Raw genomic sequence first — 26,308 nt, forward strand, 5'->3', positions numbered from 1 at the left:
TGTTGGAAGAATGATAAAGTTAACTGTTCTTTAAAACTGGACAAAGTTAATCCCAGATAAAGCCAGGAAAGACACAGGAGTTTCTTTGCAGATTTCTTTTATGCTGATTGATGATAATAATTTGATAATTTTTCACTTGAATTAGAAGGGTTTCTTTTAAATTAATAGTCTTCTTTAACATGTCCTAGGGAATCAAGTCCCCCCAAATTCCATAGTACATTTTTATCATTTACCTTGCTACTACATGGTTCTTGGTGCAAAAATGTCCTGTGAATATGAGAGATGGAAAATACTTGACTTCCCATAAGGTTGTCAATTCAGTTTCTCAATAGTGCTATGGAAAGAATGTATTAGTAGTATTAGGTTCTACTATACATGAAATCTTCATTTATTCTAGGAAAGGCATGTCTCACATTTTAAGAATGAGGTAAAGAGAGATCCAACATACTTATTAGACAGAGGCTACACCAAACCTGACAACACATGACTTGTGTGAATGGAAACTATTGGCTAGTTGTTTTTTTAGTGTAAAAGGAAATGTACAGCAACTAGCCTCTAACTGTGAAGAAAATCTTATTTTAAATTTATCCCTTATGAATTTCCCATCACTGTTAATATTCTGCTTTTTCTATCCTATGTGCTAAAATGTGCTTTTTTAACTTAAAATATTACAGTCAATTGAGGTAACTCCCCAAACATTTGTTAATTTGCATGTATATGTATACATGTATTTTGATTTTAATATATAATCGACACATGCAAAAAAATATTCCAACTGAAACTTGATGTCTGACTTTGTGATATATAATGGCATGTAACTTTAGAATTCACATTGAATTGATATCTTTTTTTTTTTTTTTGTAAGTCAGTGTGTAGTCTTGCAAGGAAATAAAAGAGCAGTAACAAATTTTAGGCCTAAGGCTTTATGTGAATGTGAGCAATCCATTATTTATTTTTTATTTTTGCAACCCACTTATATATGACCTTCACAAAAGAAAGCAAGGTAAGTGATGGGTGTCCCTTGGGCTCATATGTAACTGGAGATTTTAAGAAAGTGCTGATTTGATGAAGGAATACATCTTTTAATGACAGCTAGGGAAACTACTGTTACGATTGAGAACAATACAGCACGACAACCCTCATGCTCTCTTGAATACAGCTTACTCTCCTAAACAGCTATTTTAAAGCAATTTCCAAAACTTATGAGAAGATATTTAAGAGAAAGAAGTGTTGAAGTTGGCTAGGATTCGTGTTTGGCAGATCTTGTGGTCATGTTTTTAGTATTTTTAATATCGAAATGCTTCTGTTCTTAGGTTTCTACCTTCTTTGACTTCATTAATTACTGGAGGCGTGACTAATTTGGGTTAGTGTGATGAAGAAAAAGAATGTAAGAGAGTAAACATTTCTTCAGGATATTCTAAAGAGGAACTTCCTGAAAGTATTGCCAGCATTCATAATAAGGGGCCCACTAACTTCCTATGGGTGATACAGGTGTACATTTTTTGGGCATGAGACTTTGGTCTGATTTCTCTGCCAGTTCAAGTCTCATCCCAGAGGTGGGCAAAGAAGAGATCTGGAATAATCCTTTGCAAAACAGACTCTGTAGAGATGGTTATGCCTGTTAGGAAATAGCTACTATAGGAAATAGCTACTAACTTTTCCTACTGTTAGCTCAAGCTCTTGCCTGGGATATTTGTGTTTTCCAGTTTGTGAATGACAGAAACAAGGTGAACTGGAGCATCCAGGCTGGTAGTCATTTCCGCGTTTGGTTATTTCTCTCCGTAACTGTAATAGATCAATCTAGTATGTTCATATTTGTCTACTGTTCATGATACAGCATCTGAGCAAATGTGACAGTGGGAGAGGGTATTTTTTTAGGAAAATAAAGAAAAGGTCGTAAGCAGGAAAATCAATAGCAACCTACCCCAGGACATCTTCATTATCGGTGCACTGAGGACATATCTGTTCAGTCAAATCCAATAGAAATGGGAGGGAAGGAAGAGGTTAATGGAAGAACACATAGGGGGTGGGTGGGAGAAGAGAGAGAGAGAGAGGCAGGGGTGGAGGTAGAGATAATACTATAGGTACACTCTATAGAGATGTCAGAACTGTTGATTTATTGATCAGCCAACTATATCTGCCTGTGGTCTACCTTATTTTCCACTTAAATTTGGGTTTGACTTCTCTTTTCTGTTTCAAAGTTAAGAATCTTAGAGTAATAATTAAGTTTAAGTTAATGATACTTTAAAAGACCCTAGATACAGCATCTAACCTTGTGTCTCTCACCTGGTGGGCTTGTTATACAGTTTACGATGGAGAGATAAAAGCAATATCAAAAGAAACATATTAAAGTTGTTAATACATCGGTATGTAATCATTTTCAAGGAAATCAATAGTGATTTCCTGCTCTGAAGTATAGAAATGAAAAAGGGAATGGTTTTCTATTTAGGTTGTATTTTTGGAATGTGTAGGTTTCTCTGTTCCTTATGATGTAGTCCATTATCTGAGAAGACTTCTGAGTATCTTTGTGATAAAATATTTTACAATAGCCACAATTCCAAGAAGAACAGGTATGGATGGAACTTTTTATCAACACACAAGGGTTTTTTTTGTTTTTATTTTTGTTTTTTTTTTTTAAACTCTTCCCTTCTTTTCAATTTAATGATGTGCCAATTCTGTTTTCTTTTCATTACCTTAACTAACTGGCAAGAAAAAAGGTTCTATGAACCAGCACAAGAGTCTGGCAAGAGCAGTGGTAGAGAGTTTTTCTCCAAACCTTTATAACTACCCTAATAGCACTTCACATTAAATTAACACCCAAAGCTTAAGCTCCAGAATGGACAAAGGTATAATCATATACATTTTTCTATCTCTTTATTTTACTTTTATCCACATCTCACATGAATCCACATTCATGCCAAGGACATTTTTTTCTCCGTTCTGATTGTGTGCTTTAAGAACCAATCACTTTACCCTGACCCGTGCTTGAAACCAATTCCTACCTGCCTATCATAGAGCATTTAAGATAATTCTCCAGTCACATAGTTTAAAAGTCTTATTGAAAAAAAAAAGGCCAAAAGATTGTTTTTGAAATGATCACAGAGTTTCAGATTTGCAGCTGTCGATTAGCCACTGCTCTTTACATCTCTCCCAAGAAGAGAAAGAAATGACTCCAATGACTTCGCTTCTTTGCTCAGATTTAATATCCATGGATCTCGCTATCTCCTCTTTTAGAAGATTTTGGTCTTTTATTCTAAGGACTCACAATAGAAAAGGCAGTGACACCTGGGGTACATATGTTTTTCTAAGACATCGGAAACTCTTTCACTTGGGAAAGGACTGTGTAAAAAGTCTGCGCCTGGTCAGTTTTATATAGATATTTTTAAACAGGAGGATTAATGGCAATATAACACCTTTTCTTTCGGAGAGATTCTTTTGAAGAGCTGGAAAGATTAAGTGTGTAAGAAGAAACCTCGGATTTTTCAGATTTTGCTCAATGTATAGCAGTGTCCTTATTGTTTTCGGTGCAACTATGAACAGGAGAATGTGTAATAAAACCGCACAATTTGACAGATTTAGACAGCTGGCTCCCTTACCAGAAGTTCACATTTTGTTAATGTCACCCACGCTGAATAAGGGACGATTAGATGTTAAGGTCCATTTACGAAAATGGTTGTCAGGACATTTTTTTTTTTTAATTGTAAAACTTTCTGTGATGGAATTCAGTAAAAGGGCTATGAAGAGAAAGCAACGGAGACAAAAGACTGCTATTAACCTCCAGATGCAGGCTACTGCAGGTTCAGGGCAAGATTTGTCACACTCTTGGGCCAATGAAGTGTTAGTGTGACTAGGAGGGACCACCCCTTTCCTGGGGTAAGAGGGCAATTTGGTCTCCATGCTCATTTAATCCGGAGACTTCTTTGAATAGACTGTCAATTGAATCTAAATTGTGCAAAATTATGCATGCACTTTTTAATGCAGGCTATTGTTCACTAAGCACTGAACCAAGGTTTCTCAACCCATTTCCATTCGGCATGAGGTCACTTGAAACTTAAGTAATCATATATGGAAGACAAGAGCAGTGTACTTAAACAACCTTTCTACATAAATGCTCAGTGTGCTTTAATTGCAAATCTCTCACCTTAACACAATAGAGAAATACTAGTTACACGATTTTATTCTTTTTAATTGAGGCTCACATTCCTATAGGTAAGGAGCAGATTTGGAAAGTCAGCCTGTGTTGCATAATCTACGTTAGTGTTCGATTTAGATTCTGGAAGAACAGATGTTTACAGGACAACCTAGAGCTAGTGTGCACATCATGAGAGATGTTTTCTCAGTAGTGCCAAGAGGCCTTATAATTTTGTTAGGACCTGAATGTGGAGCGCTGGCCTCGAAAACCAGTAGGAAAAATGTCTATCAGACTTTCGCTGCTTTCAATTAGAACATGGCCTCTCTTTAAAAACCTGAACAGAACATTTACAAAAAATTATTCATACATTAACCAAAGAGGCTTTTCATCGAGTTCTAAAGGAACATATACATTAAAACTCATATTTGGCGAGAATTATTATTTAAAAAATTTGTACAAGTGACAGCTTACATAGCCAAGATTTGTTAAGAACAAGTGAGCTCTTCCCCAGTGAGTTTGTTCAGTGGGAAATCTGCAACATTCTAATCACACATACACTGACAGTCTTGCTATGGTGAAAAGCGCTTTACATAAGTTTAATGCTGGAATTTTATAAGGATTGGCTGTTTTCTTGCTTTTTCATCCGTCGTTAATGATTACATGTTGGCACAAGGATACATGGCTAGATTAGATCCACAGCACATTAAAGACTGTTTGCTCACTCCCCTTCTTTCCAATTAAGTTGGTGAAAAATGTAACTTTAGTATTTTACAGGACAAGGCAAAGGTGTTTCATCTAGGTGATGTCTATATTATAAAAATAAAATTAAAAATATAAATAGGTAACACAAACCCAGTGCCTATTGTTAGATACAATATATAATAAAAGCAGACCTTTTAGGAAGATTGATTTTAGAATATGCTATTATGATTTAACTATAAAACACCTGAAAACAATCTTGAGATTAAACTAGAGTAACCAGATTTCTCGGCCAATAAGAAGGTAAGTGAGTAACATTCTGTAACTGGATACACGGACACAAACGAAGATTACAATTTTATATCAAGTCTCCCATTTGGAAATTCATCAGGGAGTTCTGAAACATTCTCTCACATTATAATCCTTTAATATAAAAATATTGCCTTTTTTTTTATTAGATCCATCAGATTGCACAGTCATGTTTCAAAACTCCATTAAGTTGACTTTAGTTATTACAGACAGAAAATTCCTGGGAAGTCAAATAATCTCCTCTGGTGACATAAAAATTCCGTTATCAATTTACAATGGAATTTCTGTGTAAATTACTCCACACAAGGAAATATATATTTTTAAAACCCATCTGTTATGCAACCACACGTATAGGGGTTGTGAGTGTGTGTGTGTATGTGCCTAGGTGAACAAACGTGCCAACATACACACACAGGATCTGCCCATTTCTGGAAAATTATTTTTAAATTAATAAAAGAAAATGAAATCACAGGAAGTGTGTAGTGGGATAACAGTCTTTCTTTTTAATGACAGGATAAAAAATAAATGCCCATTGGAAAGGAATATTCAAACAGTCCCAGAAACTATACAATGTAACTTGTTAGATCCAACAAATAAGATGTCATGTCAATGATCTGATCAAGAATACCTGCCCGGGTCACTCGGCGGATGTTTCTGTCCACTTGTTCACACTGAGGACCAAGATATCCTTTTTTACAGAGGCACTTGTTTGGTCTAACACACACACCTCCATGACGACATGCTGGCTCGCATTTTGCTGGGAGGGGGAAAAAAAACAAGCAATAAAATCACACTCTCATTCTGTATGTCAGAAACAGCACCGAGTAGGAGGCCAACAAATATTTGATGAGTAGGGGAAGGGAGGGGGAGGAGGAGGTAGCCAGTCATGAATGATCCAAAAGATAATGAATGCAAGAAGGAAAGCAGGTTATGCGGGGGCTAGAAGTCAGTAGAGAATGGAAGACATTTCCAGGGAAGCAGAGATCATGGGAAACAATTTCAATCCCTTGCGGAACTGACTCTGTTTAAAACGAGGATTTCAGTTCTTGCAAACCTCTGTTCCAAGTAACTCTAAGTTCCCATGCCTCCCGGGCAGGACCTTAAAATGGGAGGGGCCTGGCCTGAAAGGGAGACCTAGCCGCTTCAGCATCTTCAGTGCAGTATAAAGGAACTGTCAGTTCTCAGGTTAAGTTAGACGGGATCTCTCCCACGTGGACCGCCTCGGATTCTTCTTCCTCTTTGCTCCCTGGGAGCGCATTCTATGGCTTCATCTCCCATTACACTTTCTAGCCCCTGCTTGGGGCAGTGCGGTCAGCCAGGGAAGGATATTCATAGCAATCCTTTTCAGGGTTCCTCTATAAACAGGATCTCTTCCTATAAGGATTTTTACTACTACAATGGGAAACGCAGCAGACTTCGCACCTGAGTGACTCAGTCAGCTAAATGTCTGACTCTTGGTTTTGGCTCGGGTCATGGCTCCAGGCTGGTACGGAGGCTGCTGGAGATTCTCCCTCTCTCTCGGCCCCGCCCCCCCCCACGCCCCGTTTGCACACTCTCTCTAAAATAAATAAATAAATAGACAAATAAATAAATAAATTCTCTTAAAAAAAGATCTACTGCTAAAATGAGATGCAGAGATAAGTTGGTTGTATATGTTAACTGTGTTTTACTGATGGGCTAAAACTGGGATGTGCAGCAACTATAGACAGAATTGAATTCCTTGAACATGTTTCTTTATACTTTTAGGGGACAAGGTTATTTTAACCTTTTCAAATGCATTAATTAAAACCCAGGGGTCTGTGGCTGACAAATGAAAAGGAAAAAAACGAGAGAATAATTAGAGGGTTTTTTTTTTTTTAATTTCTAAGAGATGAACTATGTTAGTGTATGAATAAAGCTCTTGCTTGGGTCAAAAACATCATGAATAGATTACTTTTATAAAATGGTTCTGGTTTATCATATATTCAAACTATTTAAACCAACTAGTAGAAAGATGAAAGTACTGAAATCAAACTTTATGTTATCTCAAAGAATGTCTATTTTCATCTACATCACCTATTATTATTATTATCTATAATGGTATGTATAATGCCACCTATATTCAAAATAATTTGTTTACCCTCAGTTTAAACATACTATTACCAGAAGGCACTCAGTAAATTTTTGTTATCTGCTAACTTGAGGTGACTTAAGAGGTCAGACAAAATACAAAGTAAGAAGTACAACAGAATGGACACTGTATAAAAGAAGCAGAGAGAATAGGAATCGTCAGGCATCAAAGGGAGCAGAAGAAAGATATAGTATCAAGAATTAGAATATTTGTGCATTTGAACAATGATTCTCATTTTTAGGTCAACTATGGAAAAAGAAGACAGAATGGGTCAATAAAAATAAATATTTGTTTTAACTGATGTAATTACTTAGAGCTTTAATTATGATAGCTCTCTCCTAGACATATAACCCTATTATTAATCAACCAGATAGGGTTATCCCTGCTGAAGCAATTTAAGCTTTAAATGTATACTGTATGTGTGACTTTAAATGTTGGCTACATTTTGTTAGACAATATATAGACAAGTTGTGGTTATAATTTTTGAAACAAATGTATGTTTAGAATAAAGAAAAGACAACATTTAGACATTAAAGATAATATAAAATATGAATTTGAACACATTTTCATTGGCAAGAGATACTTTAACATCTGAGATAGCAGAGATCAAGTTCTTTGTTGTTTGTAAGAAAATGCATATGCATTTAAAAATGCACTTATCCTTATGGGAAACTTCTTCCAGTTTTACTGAGAAATAAATGGCAGGCATTGCTGTGTAAGTTTCAGGTACACAGCATGACAGTTTGGTTTACATATTCTGTGAAATGATTCCCACAACAGATTTAGCTAACACCCATCATCTCATAGATAAAAGAAAATTTCTCCTGAAAATGCACTTTCAACACATACATCTTAAACTAGGTGTCTGAATTTATCTAATTTTCTTCACATCAAGCAGAATTTAAACATCGTTGCATGTAATTGAGGAAATCCCTGGTTAAAGGATAGAGTAACCCTGGGATAAATCTCTTTGGCTGTCTTTGAGCAGCTGCACACCTAGTTGATGGGTCACAAGGGAGTGGGAAAAAGAATTAAAAAATCTCATAATGTGCCTCTAGATAATTGCGTTTTCCCCTTTTATTTAATAACACCCACTGAAAAACCCTGTTTTTAGTGCACTGTAGCAAGAAAGCAAGCAGTAAAGTTAGGGAGGGCATTTATGGGGTGTCTGGAAAATGCTGGCACTTGGAGAGGGGCTTTGCAAACACTAGGTCATTGGCTGGTGTGAAATCTCAAACCTAGGACTGAGAGCCTGTACAGATGATTGAGTTGTGCTGTGTTCATTCTGTACCATTTGAAAGGACTCAATTATTTAGAAGTCTTTTACATTTACGACTAACTTAAAGAAGTGAATTGTTTACAATAGGAACACAGGAAAGATTTCATTTGCAAGTTCAGAAACAGACTAAGCGTTATTATGATAAATGGATAAGTTTTGAACCGTTGATCATTCTAGAAGAAATAGCTGATGTTACGTTCTTGAGTTCCCAAGGACTGTCCAATGCCCGGCCTTTCCTGGGGACAGCACAAACACTCACCAATTCTGCAGAAGTCTCCTTCCCATCCTGGGGTGCAGCAGCACTTGCCCGTGGGGGTACAGTAGCCGTTCCGACAGAGCCGGGAACACTCCGAAGTCAGTGTCTGCGCAGGTTGCACCGTGGCTTTGCATTCCTCAGGCATTAGAGGTCTGCATCAAAAGACAACGTTTCCATGTGGACGTTGGTTGAAAATTAGTATTAGGATGAAACCCAGTGGTTTTGTAGCTTGCAAAGAATTTCTTTTGCTTTCTAAGGAGACCTTTCTTTTAAGTGGCTCAGAAAGACTGACAACTTTCTGAGAGTAGAAGATCCACCCCAGCAAGCAAAACCTAACTGACCAGTTTTGAACCAGAGAATATATTAAATATTAAAAGGAATTTTATCGTGATCAAAATTCATTAAAACTGTAATTATATCGATATTTTCCATTCAGTAGCTAAACATTTCTAGCAATTAAAATTCTTAAAAAAATATAATGATATTTTAAAACATTTTTCCCAGATCTACAAAAATTATTAAGAATAGTATCTAAGATAGTTTTCGCTCGTTATTGGCATATTTGGAAATATCACAGAGCTGAAGGCATTCATCTAAATGAGCACTTGCAGCCTAAAAAACTTGGGAATCCATTTTTGTTTCATTTCACGTTTCTCTTGAAATACCTGTCTCAGATGGATTTTTCTTGTGTGTGTGTGTGTGTGTGTGTGTGTGTGTGTATGTGTATGTGTGTGTACTATTGACTCAAAATTTCAACCCTTTATGCAAAAAATAATCCACATATATATACATTTTTATATATACATATGAATTTATATATATATATATACACACAGATATATTTTGTAATCTATGAATAAAAAGAATGCTATCAACAAACAGAAACAAACATCATATCTGTTAAGTAAAAAGTCATAGACTTTAATTGCTCTACGACTTTAGAGATGCCTTCAGAAGATTTTTATGGTTCTTACTGTTTTCGACACAAGAGGTTGTCTTTCAAGCTGAGTGAGGCTGGAAGCATGGTCACAACCACTCATTACCTAATCTTGGAGAAACAACAGGCAGTGGTACTTCTCTATCAGTCACTGTGCCTGGGCCGCAGTGTGGTGAGAAGATTCTTTTCAGTTCAGGAATGTAAACAAAGGCTCATCACTGCTCAACTCACCACCATTAAGATGGCCAAGGCAGTTGGACTCCTTAAGTACCGTTAACAAAGAAGGTGATAATTATAGGTCAAAGCCACTAAAAGAAGTAAATGATATAGCCTTCGGAGATAAGCCAATAATTTGGCCCTGTAGACTCCAGTTTTCTCGAGATAGGTTATCTTGTTATGTCCTTCTGGCAATATAAAGTGATAATACTTTGGGGCCTAACTTCAGGCTATTCCTACGATGATTCAAAACCGTATTCAAAATATATAGTGACTTCTTTAGGTCCTCTCTCCAATAAACGTCTAACTCTGTGTTGAAAGTACTGTGTTTGCAACTACTGTGACAATTCAGAAAACTCCCTTAAATCTATTCAACCTCTTTTTAAAATCTAGAAGTGGTCAATTTATGCGAAAGGTCGTCAAGGCATTCTATGGACTGCGTGTGTTCCCACTCAGACAACACTAATGAATAATTTCCATGGGTTCCCCAAGAGAGTCTTTCTGGGGGTAATGGTGGGGGGCAGGTTGAGGTAGAGAAATAGTGAAATGGGTATGCCACGGAAAGTGGAGGCATTAACTTCGCCTTCCCGTTTTGTTGCTCTGTGTTGTTGGCTCTAATTCTTCCTCAATAAAATTCTTACTTTGTGAAACCATGATGTCATTTTTGATCGCTAGAAGAGCTGTTTTTCAATAGCCACTGAAGTTTCTTTGAGTTGATGGCATTTATCCTCTGAGGCTGTGGCATTCAGTAAACAGGTATTTTACTGGTAACTGAAATTCTGTTTATGCAATTTCTACTGATTACTCCCTCATTCACTGTCTTTCTGACTCATTCAAAAAGAGATTCTAAACTAGGGTGTGTCAAAAATATATTACATGTTGGGGCACCTGAGTGGCTCAGTTGGTTAAGCGTCCAACTCTTGGTTTCAGCTCAGGTCATGATCTTGGGGTCATGGGATTGAGCCCCGCATCAGGGGTCCATACTCAGCAGGTGACCTGCTGGAGATTTCCTCTCCCCTCTATACAACGCCACATGCTCGCTCTCTCCTTCTCTAAAATAAATAAATCTTTAAAATATATATGCTTATATAAAAAATATGTATATTTATATATTACATATGAGATACATGATATATATTTTATATATATCATATCATGCTATATATAATGCAAAATATGCAGGCACATAGCTCATACACTACTTGACAATATGGTTTATGGCTGAGTGGATGAATTTAAAGAGGAGAAGACATCATTTAGAGCAAGAAGGTAAATTACCCGTTAAACAACCACCACCAGAAGATGTTGCCCATCTGAGGCAAAGTGTAGGGACACTGATTTGTGTGCACTGGGGAAATGAATGAGGATATGACAAATCAGGACCCAAGAGTGAAATAAAGTTCTTCAGGAGAGGGCATCTGCCTCTTGCTTCCCTGCCGATCCTCCAGTTAGATGCTTTGACTGTTTTTCACCAAACATTCAAATATGTGGAAACTCAGATGGAGTGGGGTGGGGGAGTGGGGGGGTGGGGGGGTGGGGGGGTGGGTCAAGTTGTTTTTTGCCTAAGATTTAGTAAATGCTTATCTAGTTGTGGATATAATTATTTCATACTTGGGCCTGTTTAGTTTATATAAAACTATGTGGCTATCATATAGGAACATGATTCCCTTAAGATTTTATTTAAATACCCAGAAAATAATCCTTTTTTTCTTTAATGAAGTGGCCAACTAACATTCCTCACTTAGCACTTTAAAGAAATCCTCTCCCTCTCTTTAAACTGTTATTCTACTGGGAATCCATTAATGGAAAATTTTCATGAAGGACAGTCCCCTCCCCCCTTTTTAAAGTAGGTTTTAATTTTTTTAAAAAAGATTTTATTTATTTATTTGACAGAGAGAGATCACAAGTAGGCAGAGAGGCAGGCAGTGGGGCGGGGGTGGGGGGGAGGCTCCCTGCTGAGCAGAGAGCCCGCTGTGGGGCTTGATCCCAGGACCCTGGAATCACGACCTGAGCCAAATGCAGAGGCTTAACCCACTGAGCCACTCAGGCACCCCCAAGTAGGTTATTTTTAACATGGGGCTTGAATTCATTACCTTGAGATCAAGAGGCCCACACTTATTGACTGAGGCAGACAGGTGCTCCAAGGACAACCCATCTCTCATAGAATGTCACTTCTCTTAATGGTTGTATTCCCTTTTCTCCTTTCCCATCCCCATTGAAATGAAAGCTTTCTGAAGGCAAAAGGGACATATTCAATCCTCCTGAAGACTAGTCAGTCACTCACTCAGGCAAGTACTATGATCTTTATGGGGTAAGACAAACAAAACAGGGTTCCAATCCTCATGGAGACACCACGGAGCAGACAGACATCTGAACACAAAAGTCTAACATGGTGTAACCTTTGTTCGATGTAGGTGCATGTGAAGTAACACAAGAACACAGACAAGGAAGCAATTAGTTTAGGATTCAAAGATGTTTTACAAGATGACATTTAAACCACCGAAGTATTTTATCTCCTTCAACTACTTATATTCAGAAGAGCTAGAAAACACTACAGAAGCATTCAATAAGTGTTTATTGAATGCATATAGGACTATGTTTCCCTCTCTTCCCCTGTGTCCCTCCAGGCTCTAGGAAAATGTGTAGAATATGGAAGATACTTAAAAGGCTATTGAATGAATGAATAAATATAAGGATATGGAATTTTAAGAGAGTGCTTGTTTCTTTTCTGTGCTACTGAGTAAAGATATTAGGAATATATGGACTATTTAGGGGAATGATATCATTAAAATCTAGCTGTTATACTTCTGTATCATAAGCTTAAAACTAAAAACACTTGCTATATTTCTGTCGCCTAAATTAAGTCAAGACTTACAAAATTTTTCTAAGGAATGGTTAAATTCATTTTCAATGAAACATTTTTACATTATAGTCATAGTAAATAAACAACCGACAAAGAAGTAAGCATGATATGAAGATAGGATTGTCTTCTCCTCCAACTGGGAATTATACCAATGTAATTTAAAATTCATTTTTCTGGGGGTGCCTGGGTGGCTCAGTGGGTTAAGCCTCTGCCTTCAGCTAGGGTCATGGTCTCAGGGTCCTGGGATCGAGCCCCGCATCGGGCTCTCTGCTCAGTGAGGAGCCTGCTTCCTCCTCTCTCTCTCTCTCTCTCTCTCTCTCTCTCTGCCTACTTGTGATCTCTGCCTGTCAAATAAATAAATAAAATCTTTTAAAAAATTCGTTTTTCTGGTTATGTATTTGATAAAGTCTAACAAAGAGTTTTGGTTATCCCAACCGTCCTCCTCCACTCACTCTCTGTTCTAGTGACATTTCTTCCTTCCACTGAAAAGAACAGAAAATTGCTTTACATGCAATGAGGAGAACAGAAAAGGGAATAAAACAAGTAAATGTGAACTTTTATGGTCTCACCTTGAAATAGACCATCACATGTGTACATAATTACTACATATACACAACTACATGGCATCGAAGCAAAAATCTAGAGTATGTATTTACGTATACATATGTACATATACATATACGCCTATAGTGATAGGTTACCTCATTCTCCATTCTTATTTTTATTGGACTGGAAAGTTGGGTGTTTTAATGTAAGTGTACTAAAATTGCTTAAATAATTTTGTTCTTCTTTTAAACAATCACTTTCTTAACTTTTGGATTCTTATCTCTACTGAATAAAGTACAAGATAGCTTTTAAAGTAGAAAATTTAACCAAAAGGATATTGATGTTTGTAATAAGTAATATATCAAATAATAAGTAATAAGAATATATCAAACCCATTTGTTGATAATTATCTCTATAGCCTTCAAACCCAATTTAAGTCAGAAAAATACACTTTATAATCTTGACACTTGCAATGAAACAATAAGGACTAGTACCAAGAAATTGTCCGATATTCTTTAATGCATAAAGCATTGTTTCTGGAAATGTAAGATGTTTTCTTAGAAACCCACTCTGTCTGGGTTTGAGTAGAAGTATAAAGGTTGAAATACTTTCTCGAAATAAAGGAAGAAGTTGAGAAGCATAAGTGATTTGTAATATATCCTACATGATGACTTGTGACTAGCTAAAGCCAACAATGAACGTCTCCAGGTAGTGAGATTATAGATGGTTTTAATTTTATGATATTAAATTTGACAAATGAATAAACAAATCAATAAGTGAGAAATCCTCTGTGTACTTGGATGGCAGGACAGGGATAATCCTGAGTCTGAGTAGGTGTGCTTTTCAGATTGAGTACGTTAGAAATCTGTCTATTGAGTTTTCCACAAAAAGTGAAGGGACTCATTCTGAAATTTTTGTTAGGGGCCTAGATTTTAAATTCATGTCATTGTCAAATAAGGTAATAAATTGTACTAATACTCACTTGTAAAATCCTGACTCATTAGAGGTTTCAGAAGAAGTAGTCATTCTAAAGCTTCTCTTAGTCAGCCCTCTGCTTCAGGGGGGAAGGTGATGTAAGAGCTGTCTTATTCTTGAGCACCTGGGTGGCTCAGTCAGCTAACATCTGCTGTCAGCTCAGGACATGATCCTAGGGTTCTGAGGTCAAGCACCAGATTGGGCTCCCTGCTCAGCTGGGAGTCTGCTTCTCCCTACCCACCTCCCCTGCCCCGCCCTGCCGCTATGCCCGTACTCGCTCTCTCTCTGTCTCTCAAATGAATAAATTTAAAAAATCTTTAAAAAAAAAAAAGACCCCAAACTGTCTTATTCTTTAATCCATATTCACATTGAGACACCTGGAAAAATGTTCCTTTGCTACTGCAACCTTTGCAAAATTAGTTTTCTTGAATGCTTTTTCCTATTCTCATGTGAAAGGGAAAAGGGATAAGTCTAAATCCTTATTACCCAAATCATGGTACCAGACCAGAAGAACCAGCATCACACAGGAATTTCCTAGAAATATAGAGGCTCGGGCTCCTCCCTAGACTTAGTGTGTCTATACTCTCCCCAGTTTGTCATGTGATTCCCATATATATTCAAGTTTGAGAAGCACTATTCTAAGTCAAGGCTACTTCCAGCCAGTAGGAATCAATGTGGCCATGAATTAGTGTGGCCAGGGGCTTCCAGGGAGAGAATGCTTTGAAACTGTATGCTTGGATGGAGTCTTCACTCCTGCACAGGCAGGCAGGCTTTGGAAGCCACCACAGATTCTCTGGTTTAATGGGTTTCCTTACTGTGAGCATTTGATATGCAGCGATAATCCATAACCACTCCTCCTTTCGCCAGTACTCAGCGTGCTCTTTTACCTAAAAAAGGGTAAGGGAATGGAGACTTCTCCTGATGGGATAGATTTTACTGTTTCCCACTTGTCTAGCCTGGGGCATAGGCGTAGCCCTATCTTCGTAGAATGGCCTGGCATAATCATTTCAATGCTTTTCTCCAAGGTCAATACATAAATTGATTTTTTTCTTTAGTCTGAATGTTCACTAAATTCTTCTTGTTCACATTAACATTTCTCTTTTCAGAGTTGGTTCATCCACAAGGAGTAGAAGTTGGGATTTCACTGGATTTACAGCCTATTTTGGGACCATACATAGCCATTTTGTGCCAGCTAGTGAAACAGTACATGATACAAATTCCATTTGGCTTCAAGGAATCTTATACATTCATTCAAGGATATAATACAATCATATCCAGGTAAAAGAACAGAGAAAATGGAATCATTTCTGCATAACCATGCAATATTGGTCTCATTGGAACTTTGTGGCAGTATAGATGGCAATACTCATTTTCTAATAACAGTATTTTTCAAGTGCCATTTGAGGTACTCTTTTAAAAATTATTTCTTTATTTAAGTAATCTCTATACCCAAAATGGGGCTTGAACCAACGACCCCAAGATCAAGAGTCACGTACTCTTTGGACAGAGCCAGCCAAGTGCCCCCTATTTGAGATAGTCTAAAGGAATACTGTTCTTGACATTATATCACAGGTAGGCTGCAGAAATATCCTTTTAAAAAAATATTTATTTATTCATTTGAGAAAGAGGGAGAGAGAGCATAAGCAAGCAAGTGGGGGGACAGGCAGAGGAAGAGAATTTCCCAGCAGACTCTCTGCTGAGCGTGGAGCCCCATGAGGGGCTCGATTTCACAACCCATGAGATCATGACCTGAGCTGAAACCAAGAGTCAGACAGATCCTTAACTGACTGAGCCACCCAGGCGCACCAGAAATATCTTTTTATATATGTCCCAAGCAACCTTGATACTGGAGTAAAGGGAAACAATTTAAATTCAAGGATAGCTCTGAAGTTATATGCATTAGGTATCATGTTAAAAATTTTAATTTGTACTGTGTATTTCTAGAATTCCAATTTAGGATGGAGAAAGCCTTATTTCCAGACATCGCTTTGAACTATTACATTTCTCTACTCAACTATATGCTGAAAATATGGGCTTGGGCCTTGGCCGTTTTTCTGAGACCAATGTCATCTTCTTTTGAAGTCTGCAGTTTAAATGCTGAGTATATGCTTACTTAGAAATAGTACTGATTGACTCTAATACCTGAGCAGTTTGGGATTGAGTGAGCACTGAACTTAAGGGGGGAGGAGGCAGTGATGATTTAGTGAGGGGAGCTACGGATTTGGCTATCTAGTGCTGACAAGATTCTCGAACTTTCACAAATCTCGCTTAATTTTGTTCTACATCTGAAGATGCAACCATAATAAAAGCTAGTTACACATAGTCTGGAACTATCTTCTGGACCAGTGTTCTTTCAACTCAACAGGCCCTCTTTAGGAATAATCCAGTAAGGCATCCGTATTTCATGCCCTGCTAATCTCACCATCCAAACACCACCACCACAATACACAAGTATCTGAAAGGATGTGTGGATCTCCTTCATTCAGCTTTTCAGGTTAACTCAGTGTATATATATTTCCATGTGGAAATCAGGAAATGAAAAGTTATGTATTTCCTTAAAGGGAAAACCTAGGAAAAATAATTAATGAGACTAGATGGTAATGACATCTTTTTACAAACCAAAAATGGCCAATTTAGTAAATTGCCTTCAGTGTCTGTTGCATTATGTTTTTAATGTCCTAAATTCAGAAACTGGTCTACTCCCACTTATTAGTGGTGAATATAGAAAAACAGGCCTTTCCACTTTAATTCAACGTACACATTCCTGAAAAATCTTGTATGCTACAAAATCGCATACTAAAAATAATAGGGCTGATGGGAAAAATAGGGTTGGGGCAGACCACTGAAGATCGGTGCAACTTATTAAGTAAAACACTAAAACAGTAAAATCTGGTACCTAGGGGGGGAGTTTGGGCAGCCTTGTGAGCTTGGGCAGGAGATGGAGGCTGCCTCAGTTGAGTTCAGGAATACCTAAAACCCGAATGGTGGGTGGCGGTGGGCCATGAGCTCTTGGGGGAACGTGCAACCTGCAGAGAGCCCAGGCTGAAGGAACACCTCACTGGGGAGGAGAACCCAGTACAGACGCTTGTTTATTTTACCTCTCAGCTCAGAAACCTCCTCTGCTTTGCAATAGCCTGGCTGAGGGTTTGTTCTTTTTCTTATAATTCTGGCCATACTTGCTTGGAAAGCTACATAATTTCCATGTTATGTAGTCATCATTCTCTTTTATATGTGAGCTAATTAGTGTTGAAGAAAAGCACAGTGGAGCAGAACGGACTGGGTCAGGGAGCCAAATCATGGTGAATTTTACCTCTCTCAGTATCCATAGCTCTCTGGGCCATTAATTTGGCAATTTATAGTGTATAATGTTCTCACATAATTGTTTTTGTCCCAAAGTGTTATTTATCTCAAATAATATTTATATTTTTGATAATGCATGTGATCCCCAATTAAAATAAAAACAAGCTCCTTAGAGGATGGTACTAAGTTCCCCCTTATATTCTCCCTCTACAGCACATAATACATGATCTTGAATACAGGGACAGGTACAAGATACTTGTAGACAGATTAAATCTCCTGATTTAATCTTGGAGTATAACTGTACTTACTTTGATATGATAAAAATAAAAAATGGAAAAAAAATGCCACTGCTGCCTAATATAAAGAAGGAAAGATGGGGCGCCTGGGTGGCTCAGATGGTTAAGTGTCTGCCTTCGCCCCAGGTCATGATCCCAGGGTCCTGGGATGGAGCCTTGCATTGGGCTCCCTGCTCAGTGGGGAGCCTGCTTCTCCCTCTTCCTCTACTGCTCTCCCTGTTTGTGTTCTCTCACTCTCTCTGTCAAATAAATAAATAAAATCTTAAAAAAAAAAAGAAGGAATATATTCTGTTCAGAATTATTGTCCAAAAGCAAGTTTGAACTTAAAAACTTAATTCATAAACCATAATTTTAGGTAAAAAATGTGAGACATGAAATAAGAAATGTTTGTAATTGGGAAAATAGACATTTCAAAAAATATTTTGATTACACTATAATTCAAAAGACTTAGAGGCCTACAGTATCATCAAGTCATTTTTTTTTATAAATCACTAAATAATAATAATAAATCTTTTTCCCACTTAAAGCTGTAGAAGTACCAGTGTTTTAATTTTATATCAGAGGAAGGCAGAATTTTAAAGATCGCTGAACACTTTAAATAGGAAGCAAAAATTAGACACAAGCTTCTGTCCTTTAACAGAACACAAGAGGGGCAACTGGTTGGCACAGTGGGTTAAGCCTCTGCCTTCTACTCAGGTCATGGTCTTGGGGTTCTGGGATCCAGCCCTGCATCAGGCTTTCTGCTTAGCAGGGAGCCTGCTTCCCCCTCTCTCTCTGCCTATTTGTGATCTCCCTCTCTGTCGAATAAATAAATGAAATCTTAAAAAAAAAAAACCTTAAAAAAATAAATAAAAGTTTACAACTCCTTTAAAGAAAAAAAAAAAAGAACACAAGAATGTCAGTTTACATTCTCTTTTAAGACTATTAGGGTGACAAATTCCCAAATTTTGATGTTACACTTTTTGATTCATTTGTCAATGTTGACAAAAGCAAAAGCAAGTCATGTGAACTTTTAACTTGAGCACAATGAATTAGTTTAAAAAAAAAAATACACCTTATTCAGGGTGCCTGGGTAGCTTCATTGGTAGAGCATGTGACTCTTGATCTCAGGATTGTAAGTTCAAGGCCTGTGTTAGGTGTAGAGATTACTTAAAAATAAAAATCTTAAAAAAACAATAAAAATAATTAAAAGTACACCTTCCTCTAGAAAGCATCTTATTGCAAATACATGTAGCTGTTTCAAGCAAGGTTAAATCTGCCTTTATCTCAAATACTGCAATATCTGATGATACACTGCCTTACAATGAAAGTACGGAAAATTCAGAAGATCTGATAATATCCGACTTTTCCCATTGTCCCAGGCAAAGGGAGAAACATGGCAATGAAAAGAAATGCTTTTAGGAGTTTTCAACACTTAACACCTGAGTCTCATTTTGAGAAATATGTTCTTCATTATTTTTCACCTTATATCTTTTTAACAAGCGCCTTCGGAAAGTGGCAATTCAACCAAGTCTTCATTGCAATCTGTATAATTACTCTAGGCACTGATATTCTAACATTCAAAATTGATAGTTTAAGAGAGACTTTAATTAGCCTAAAGTAGAGCATTCCTTTGAATGCTATGCATATCCAGGGAATAGGAGATATATATATAGGAGATATATATATATATCTCCTTATATGAGCCTCTTAAATGACATGGTCACTTGGATAAACTTTTTTTCATAACTTGTTTAATATTTTCTATTTATTTTGAAATCGGTGATAGCTCTACACAGCAGGGTGTACCTGAGCTGAATTTGTTTAAATGTGTGTGCATATATACACATATGCAAATCCTGGCAAAGTAGGACTAAAAATCCAGTGTATCCGTAGGTTATTACCATACATTATGTATGCATGCTCATTCATTCATCAGAAGCTCCTACTTTGATCTTGCCCCATTCTTCGGTAACAGATCTTCAAAATTTCAAATGATATGGGGCAGCTTAGGGAGGACCGCTTAGCCACAAATGTACCGCGCGTCACAACGTAAAGTACAGGGCATTAAGAATAAAATATAAAGGGCAGATAAGAAAATATCTCCGTCTTCCGTTCTCGGATATGTCAAGAAATAATAACAGTGAAACGTAGAACATGCTTCCCTGTCTTTGAGATTTCAAATCCACCATGCTGAATGGATTTTTATAGGGCATATACTTGTTCATGACCTCTAGTGCTCAGAAATTCTGTCATGTTTGAAAACTAGTCCCTGGTGGAGCCCGTGTCCCTGTTAATAGCTGAAAGGTCAATGGAGCTGCTAAACAGTTTGTATTACTGTCCGGGTGGCCATGAAAACACGGCCAGCGGCAAGAGGACTTGGCAGCTGGGTCAACAGGCACTGTGAGGATTTCTCAACCTAGGGGGGCCACTTGCATAAAACTTTGACTGATGAATTGGGACTCGACTGGCTTATTGGGCTAAAGCCTCTCTATTATGTGTGACTTTCTTTAGGACGGCAGAGCTGCCTGCTGGCTCCCTGAGACATACGTGAAGGATAAACAGAACCGATGTCCTCTTACGAAGTGAGTTTTTTTGGGGAAAAAGAAGACAACAACAACAACAACAACGAAAACCAAAAAACAAACCACTCTTCAGCATCTGGTATAATTAGGAGTAGGATGAAGATACTAAGAAGAAAATAAACAAAAGGCAGTAAGGAGGACCACTGAGAGGAGGCGTGGGGAGGAGGCACGGGGATGGGGGGTTGTGGGGAGCAGTCTTTGATACTGGTCACAGAAGTTTGGTGATGCAACATTGCTGTGAAATGACCTCCCAAGCCTGGATTTGCATTGTTAATTTATAGACCTCTCAGGGGAAGGGTCAGTGTGACTTGGTTGGATCACAGATAAGCAGTATGTTAAAATATAGAATGACTGGGTACATAGTAATTGAATCAATACGATTAAGAATACTTTGTTTTACAAATTCCTGGAGAAAGAACCCTGAAAATGTTTCAAAATTTTAAAAAAAATTCATTTGGTCTCATCTGATGCAAAAATTAAAGATCTTCGGCAGCAGTGTGAAAAAAATTGTGTTCTATAAACACAAAGCTTAGAAGGTAGGTAAACTGTTAGAATTGTTTCATTTCCACCCCTCAGGTGCATTCTGAAAAGACTGAATTAAGAGCAAGCATCTAGGGGGTGCCTGGGTGGCTCAGTGGTTAAAGCCGCTGCCTTCGGCTCAGGTCATGATCTCAGGGTCCTGGGATCGAGTCCCGCATCGGGCTCTCTGCTCAGCAGCAAGCCTGCTTCCCTCTCTCTCTGCCTGCCTCTCTGCCTACTTGTGATCTCTCTCTGTCAAATAAGTAAATAAAAAATCTTTAAAAAAAAAAAAAAAAAAAAAAAAAGAGCAAGCATCTAGGGCATGATCTGGACATTTGGAAACTCAGCATCAAGAGCTCTTGAGAGCTCCAGAGACACCTTTACTCCAAGGTTGGAAAGACAACCTTTAAAGCTGAGTGATCATCTGAAAATAATTCTTAAATGCAGGCAATGAATACCAACAATATTAAAGCATTTACCGTGTTTTAAATGTGTGATTTAATCATCTTCAAGAGCACTGCGCAGAAATGAGGAAGGGCCGAAAGACTGAGGAACTTCATTGATGGGCAAAGGGGGAGAAAATGTGAAGGAACTTGATGCAGGCTCCCCCAATAAGGAAGATTCCAAGACAAGACCAGTTGCCTCCCTGTCCTGCCAGGATGGACTTGTTCCTAACAGTTGATCAGTCTTGGGTGGCGTGACTAAGTGAAATTAAAATTATTGCCCACCTCTCTTGTGTCCAGTGTATTCAATCTGTTTTCTGGAATTGCTGGCCAAAGGAGCTCCCCTGACCAGGGCAGGCAGGACCCCGTGCTAAAGACTTTTTGGGACCCAGTGAGTTGACTCAGCAAGCTGGGGGACTGGGCTTAACTTGAACCTAACTCCACTCTCTGACAAGATGCAACTGTTTTGCTTTTGACAATATTCCTGAAGTGTGCTCAGTGTTCTAACATGGAAGGAAATTCACTCCTTCCCTACTTTTTCTTTAAATGACTCCTGAGTTCTACTTAAGGAAAACTGAGTTGTAGTTTTATTGAATTTTCATTTTTTAAAATTATGAATAATGGTATTTGGTTTTTACAACAGATTACCTTGTCATCCTTTTCTGAGATGGATGCCCACTGTAAAATGATTTTGAACTTATGTAAATGATTATGTAACATAAGCCTTAGACCAGATGGTCCTTATAGACTGAGGAAGTCAGTAATGCTGTAACCTCACCTACCTTTGCCAAAATGGCTTCAGAATATCGAAGATGATTTTTATTTTTCTATTTTTAAAGATTTTATTTATTTATCTGACAGACAGAGATCACAAGTAGTCAGAGAGGCAGGCAGAGAGAGAGGAGGAAGCCGGCTCCCTGCTGAGCAGAGAGCCAGATGCAGGGCCGGATCCCAGAACCCTGGGATCATGATTTGAGCCGAAGGCAGAGGCTTTAACCCACTGAGCCACTCAGGCACCCCCAAAGATGATTTTTAAATTCCTTGTCTTCTTTATATGTGAGTGTGTGTGTGCGTGTGTATAGGGAAAAACAGAAAAAAAAACATACACCTATGATAAGAATGTAACTTCTATGACATATAATACAGAACAATTTTTTTTTAAAGTTCATCCGGGAGTGAGCTCACAACCCTGAGATCAAGACCTGAGCTGAGACCAAGAGCTTGATACTTAACCAACTAAGCTACCCAGGCACCCTAAACATAAAAATTTTATAATTCGTTGTTATTCTCTTCCAGGACCATGAGTGAAGTGCTGTGTGAAAATAGTGACTCTGAAAGCATTCTTCTAATGAGTCTGGAGACTCCTCCACAAGACACAAATTAACCTAAGAATTTAATTTGAGTTAGATTTTTGATATAACAAGAAATGTCTGTAACAAGAAATGTTTTCTAGTTGATGAGGCCCTTGCTTCAAATTCTCCCTCAAAAGTTTTGGAGAAACAATTTGGCTCTGTAGCAGACATTCTGAACACTGTCGCACTAGTAATTAGTTTGTGTTTCTAAAATAATCCCGTTCACATACACTAAAGTGTCTGCTTATACAGAACTTCAACTCATCTAGGGAGAAATACTATAATAATAAACGTTGGCATCCAAATTGAAACAGCATGAGCCTCCCAACAAATGTTTATGAAAACATTTGTTTTCTTACAGTCAGCTTCATTTTGAAATTTATGCCCATGTCTGTGTACAAGGACAGTGTGTTTGGGACTCTGTTACTCCCCCCACCTTCTGAAAACCAAACACACATCTTAACCTTGGCCCCACACGTGACAGGACTCACCAGAAACAGGCACCGTAATGAGAAGTCAGGCCTTTCAGGTATGTCACTCTGAGACCACCCTACTAGAGGAGGCCCCGAGATCACAAAGCCAAGGTCCCTTATGGAAACCCTGGTAATTAGACACTAATAATGGATGGAAGGTGTAAAATTGACCTCAACTCACCATCAGCAGACTAAACAATCCAGATGAAGAGAGAAAGATTTTGTGAGGAGGAGGGAGAATTCATTATAATACTACCAGGAAGCTTGTAAAAGCTTGTAAAAGCTTATCAACTTTGACAAACATAGTGGAATAATGACTATTTGGAATTGAAGGGCATGAGATCCGAGTGAAATCCCTAGACATCATTATGAATCGGAAGAATGCTGCTACTTTGTTTGATTTTTGTTCTTAACATCGTCAACTTCAACCATCATCGAAATGTCTGATATTTTTTCCATTCATTACTTTGCTTTTCACAAAGAGGGCATTTGTTTCACACCCAAGGAAGAAAAGATCTCCTACAATGCATGGATGGGTGCTTCTCTTACTGTGGAAGAAAATGTGAATTGTTACATAGAGGAGGAACGTGACCAGGGTGTGACAGATGAATATATGTGATATGCTGACAGACCATTTAGAATTGATTACTCCTCTTCATGTTCTATAGTACCATTGTCAGCTTAAACTTTTCTCAAGAAAGACAGTGTTTTGTGGTATGGGAAAAGGAGGAAAACCTCTAGTCAGTCTGTGATTTTGGGGAAAAAACCTACATCATAACTTACAAGTAGAATGTTTAAATTGTAACTAAATTCATGCTGTTAGCAAACTTTTAGGTTATTAGAATTCCTTCTTCTTAAAGAGACTTGAAATGTGGGGATTTAAATATGCAAATGGGCTCATGAAGATAAATTAGTACAGAGAGAATCTGAAATTCACAGCATGGTATAGCTAGAGTCTGACAACCGTGTGTTCAACAGTAGTGGTACCTGAGGATACTCTAGGTTCTGTGAACAGTTATTTCTAAGCTGATGACTAATATCTTTTTGATAGTATATAATTTTAGCAGCTGTTGATAGTTCCGATGTTACCCATGAAAGGAACAACTGACTAATTATGATTCAAGATAATGCTGCTGTGATGGGTGACTAGAAAGGAGTAGGGGGAATAAGTATATTTTTTAAAAGATTCAATGTTCAAGTCTTCCTCTTGCTGGGATCAATGAGAACATTTCTTCATTTTCCATTTGTTTCGTCACAGAAGCCTGCATGAGAGCTGTGAGCTGCCAAATAGTTTGGAAATGAGGCTCGGATGTTGAACTACCATTTGGCTTATCTTGATTACCTGATGAAAAAATCATACTGAACAGCTGTAAAGTCTGCCAGTATGGTTCAAGTTTTCTAGAAATAACTGGAGAGTTTATTGCTTCCAACATGAAAGCTAAAGCCACAGCCCTACCTCGGGTCTACCTCCGGCATATAACGGAAGAAGATTCCACAAACAGAAGGCTGCTCTCTGATGGCAACAAGAATGACATGACTGTGTGGACACAGTAAGGCTCTAAAGTCCAGCAGAGTCAAGTCCAGCCCTCACAGACTGGAGCTGAGGGTCCTCCCAGGACAGCACTTGGCCTATATGGAAGGCCAAAGTGTTCGTCTTTGTGGACTGGTAACTGCCACTTATCATCACCAATTTGAACACAGTAAAACAACTTGGAGAAACATTATTTGCCTTAAAGGTATATGAAGAGATCTCACCTTTTGGGATCTACGATTTTGTAGAGTTTTCCATTGTGAGTCTGGGTCATACTTTTACTACTTGATAGGATATAAACTTCACCTGTGAAGACAGAAATACAGTAAGTTAATTTACAGTATCACAAGGCCTTACTGCCTGTTGCCTAAGCAGATATTTGATAGAAATCGGTAAGTGGATATTTTATATTTATTTATTTATTTTAAAAAAGATTTTATTTCTTTATTTGACAGAAAGAGAGATCACAAGTAGGCAGAGAGGCAGGCGGCGGGGTGGGGGAAGCCTGATGCGGGGCTCGATCCCAGGACCCTGAAATCATGACCTGAGCCGAAGGCAGCAGCCTAAACCACTGAGCCATCCAGGCACCCCTTATATTTATTTTTTATATCTATTTGTAGTTCTATGTGTATATGCATGTGTGGGTGTATGCGTATTTGTGTGTGTATCTATCTGTATTATCTCCATGTATCCTCAGGAAGATCACTCGCCTAAAGATGGTGAGAATTTTGCAAGTCTATCTTCACGGTGCATTCAGAGTCCAATCACATCTCCCACATCCTACTACTATCCCAGAGCAAGCAGATATCCGTTTCTCCTGGATTAGGACAGCAGCCCCCCAACTGATCCCCCACTTCTACCCTTGCTCTTCAATATTTAATTTCAACATACCAACCCCAGAAATTCTTTTAAAGCAAGTTAGATCATTTAAGTTGGATCATACTCCTTTATTTCAATACCTCCATTGGCTTCTAATCTCTCCTAGAGCAAAAGTAAGTCCTGACATTGACCTCTGATGTCCCCCCTTGTTGCTCTGTCTGACTTTCTATCTGCAGTGTGTCACCCTCTTGTTCCCTCCCTAGTCTCGCTGGCCTCTTGGCTTTGCACACAGGAGGGACCTGTCCCTGTCTCCTACCTAAGGTTGCTGCTGTTTCAGGCTTTTCCTGTCCCAAGCTCCCGACTCCCTCAGCTTCTGTTCTAGGCTCTACCTGTCTCAACATTGGTCCCAAGTTGTTTCTGACTTTAAAATTCACATTTGGTTCTCATTCATGAAATAGTCCTTGATTTAGTCTCTATTTTTGTATTCTACTATACTATGGTTTTTTTTTTTAGCACACTCTACTACTTTCTTACTTCTGGAAAGGATGTTTTTGAGGCTTATACTAAAAATACAGACACAATAGGGAAAAAAATGAAGTTAAGAGGCATAGGAATGTAAGCAAAAAAAATTAATATTTATTTTGTCAAGTACTTTATGTATTTTATTTCACTTAATCCTTACAACGAAC

General features: G+C 38.0%; 1 protein-coding gene across 1 annotated transcript in view; it reads right to left on the bottom strand.

Annotated features, from left to right (window-relative positions):
- Nucleotides 1-234: 234 nt before the first annotated feature.
- LOC123935992 (hedgehog interacting protein) overlaps nucleotides 235-26,308 on the bottom strand; it is a 94,196-nt gene continuing 68,122 nt past the window's right edge. Inside the window, exons 11-13 of the mRNA XM_045996811.1 lie at nucleotides 25,025-25,106; nucleotides 8,789-8,937; nucleotides 235-5,897 (exon numbers count right to left, since the gene is read on the bottom strand). Coding sequence (XP_045852767.1) covers nucleotides 5,704-5,897; nucleotides 8,789-8,937; nucleotides 25,025-25,106 — 425 coding nt within the window. The 3' untranslated portion in view covers nucleotides 235-5,703. The remainder of the gene's footprint in view (nucleotides 5,898-8,788; nucleotides 8,938-25,024; nucleotides 25,107-26,308) is intronic.

This window comes from Meles meles, chromosome 2 (assembly GCF_922984935.1).
Source record: "Meles meles chromosome 2, mMelMel3.1 paternal haplotype, whole genome shotgun sequence".
Classification (NCBI taxonomy): Eukaryota; Metazoa; Chordata; class Mammalia; order Carnivora; family Mustelidae; genus Meles; species Meles meles.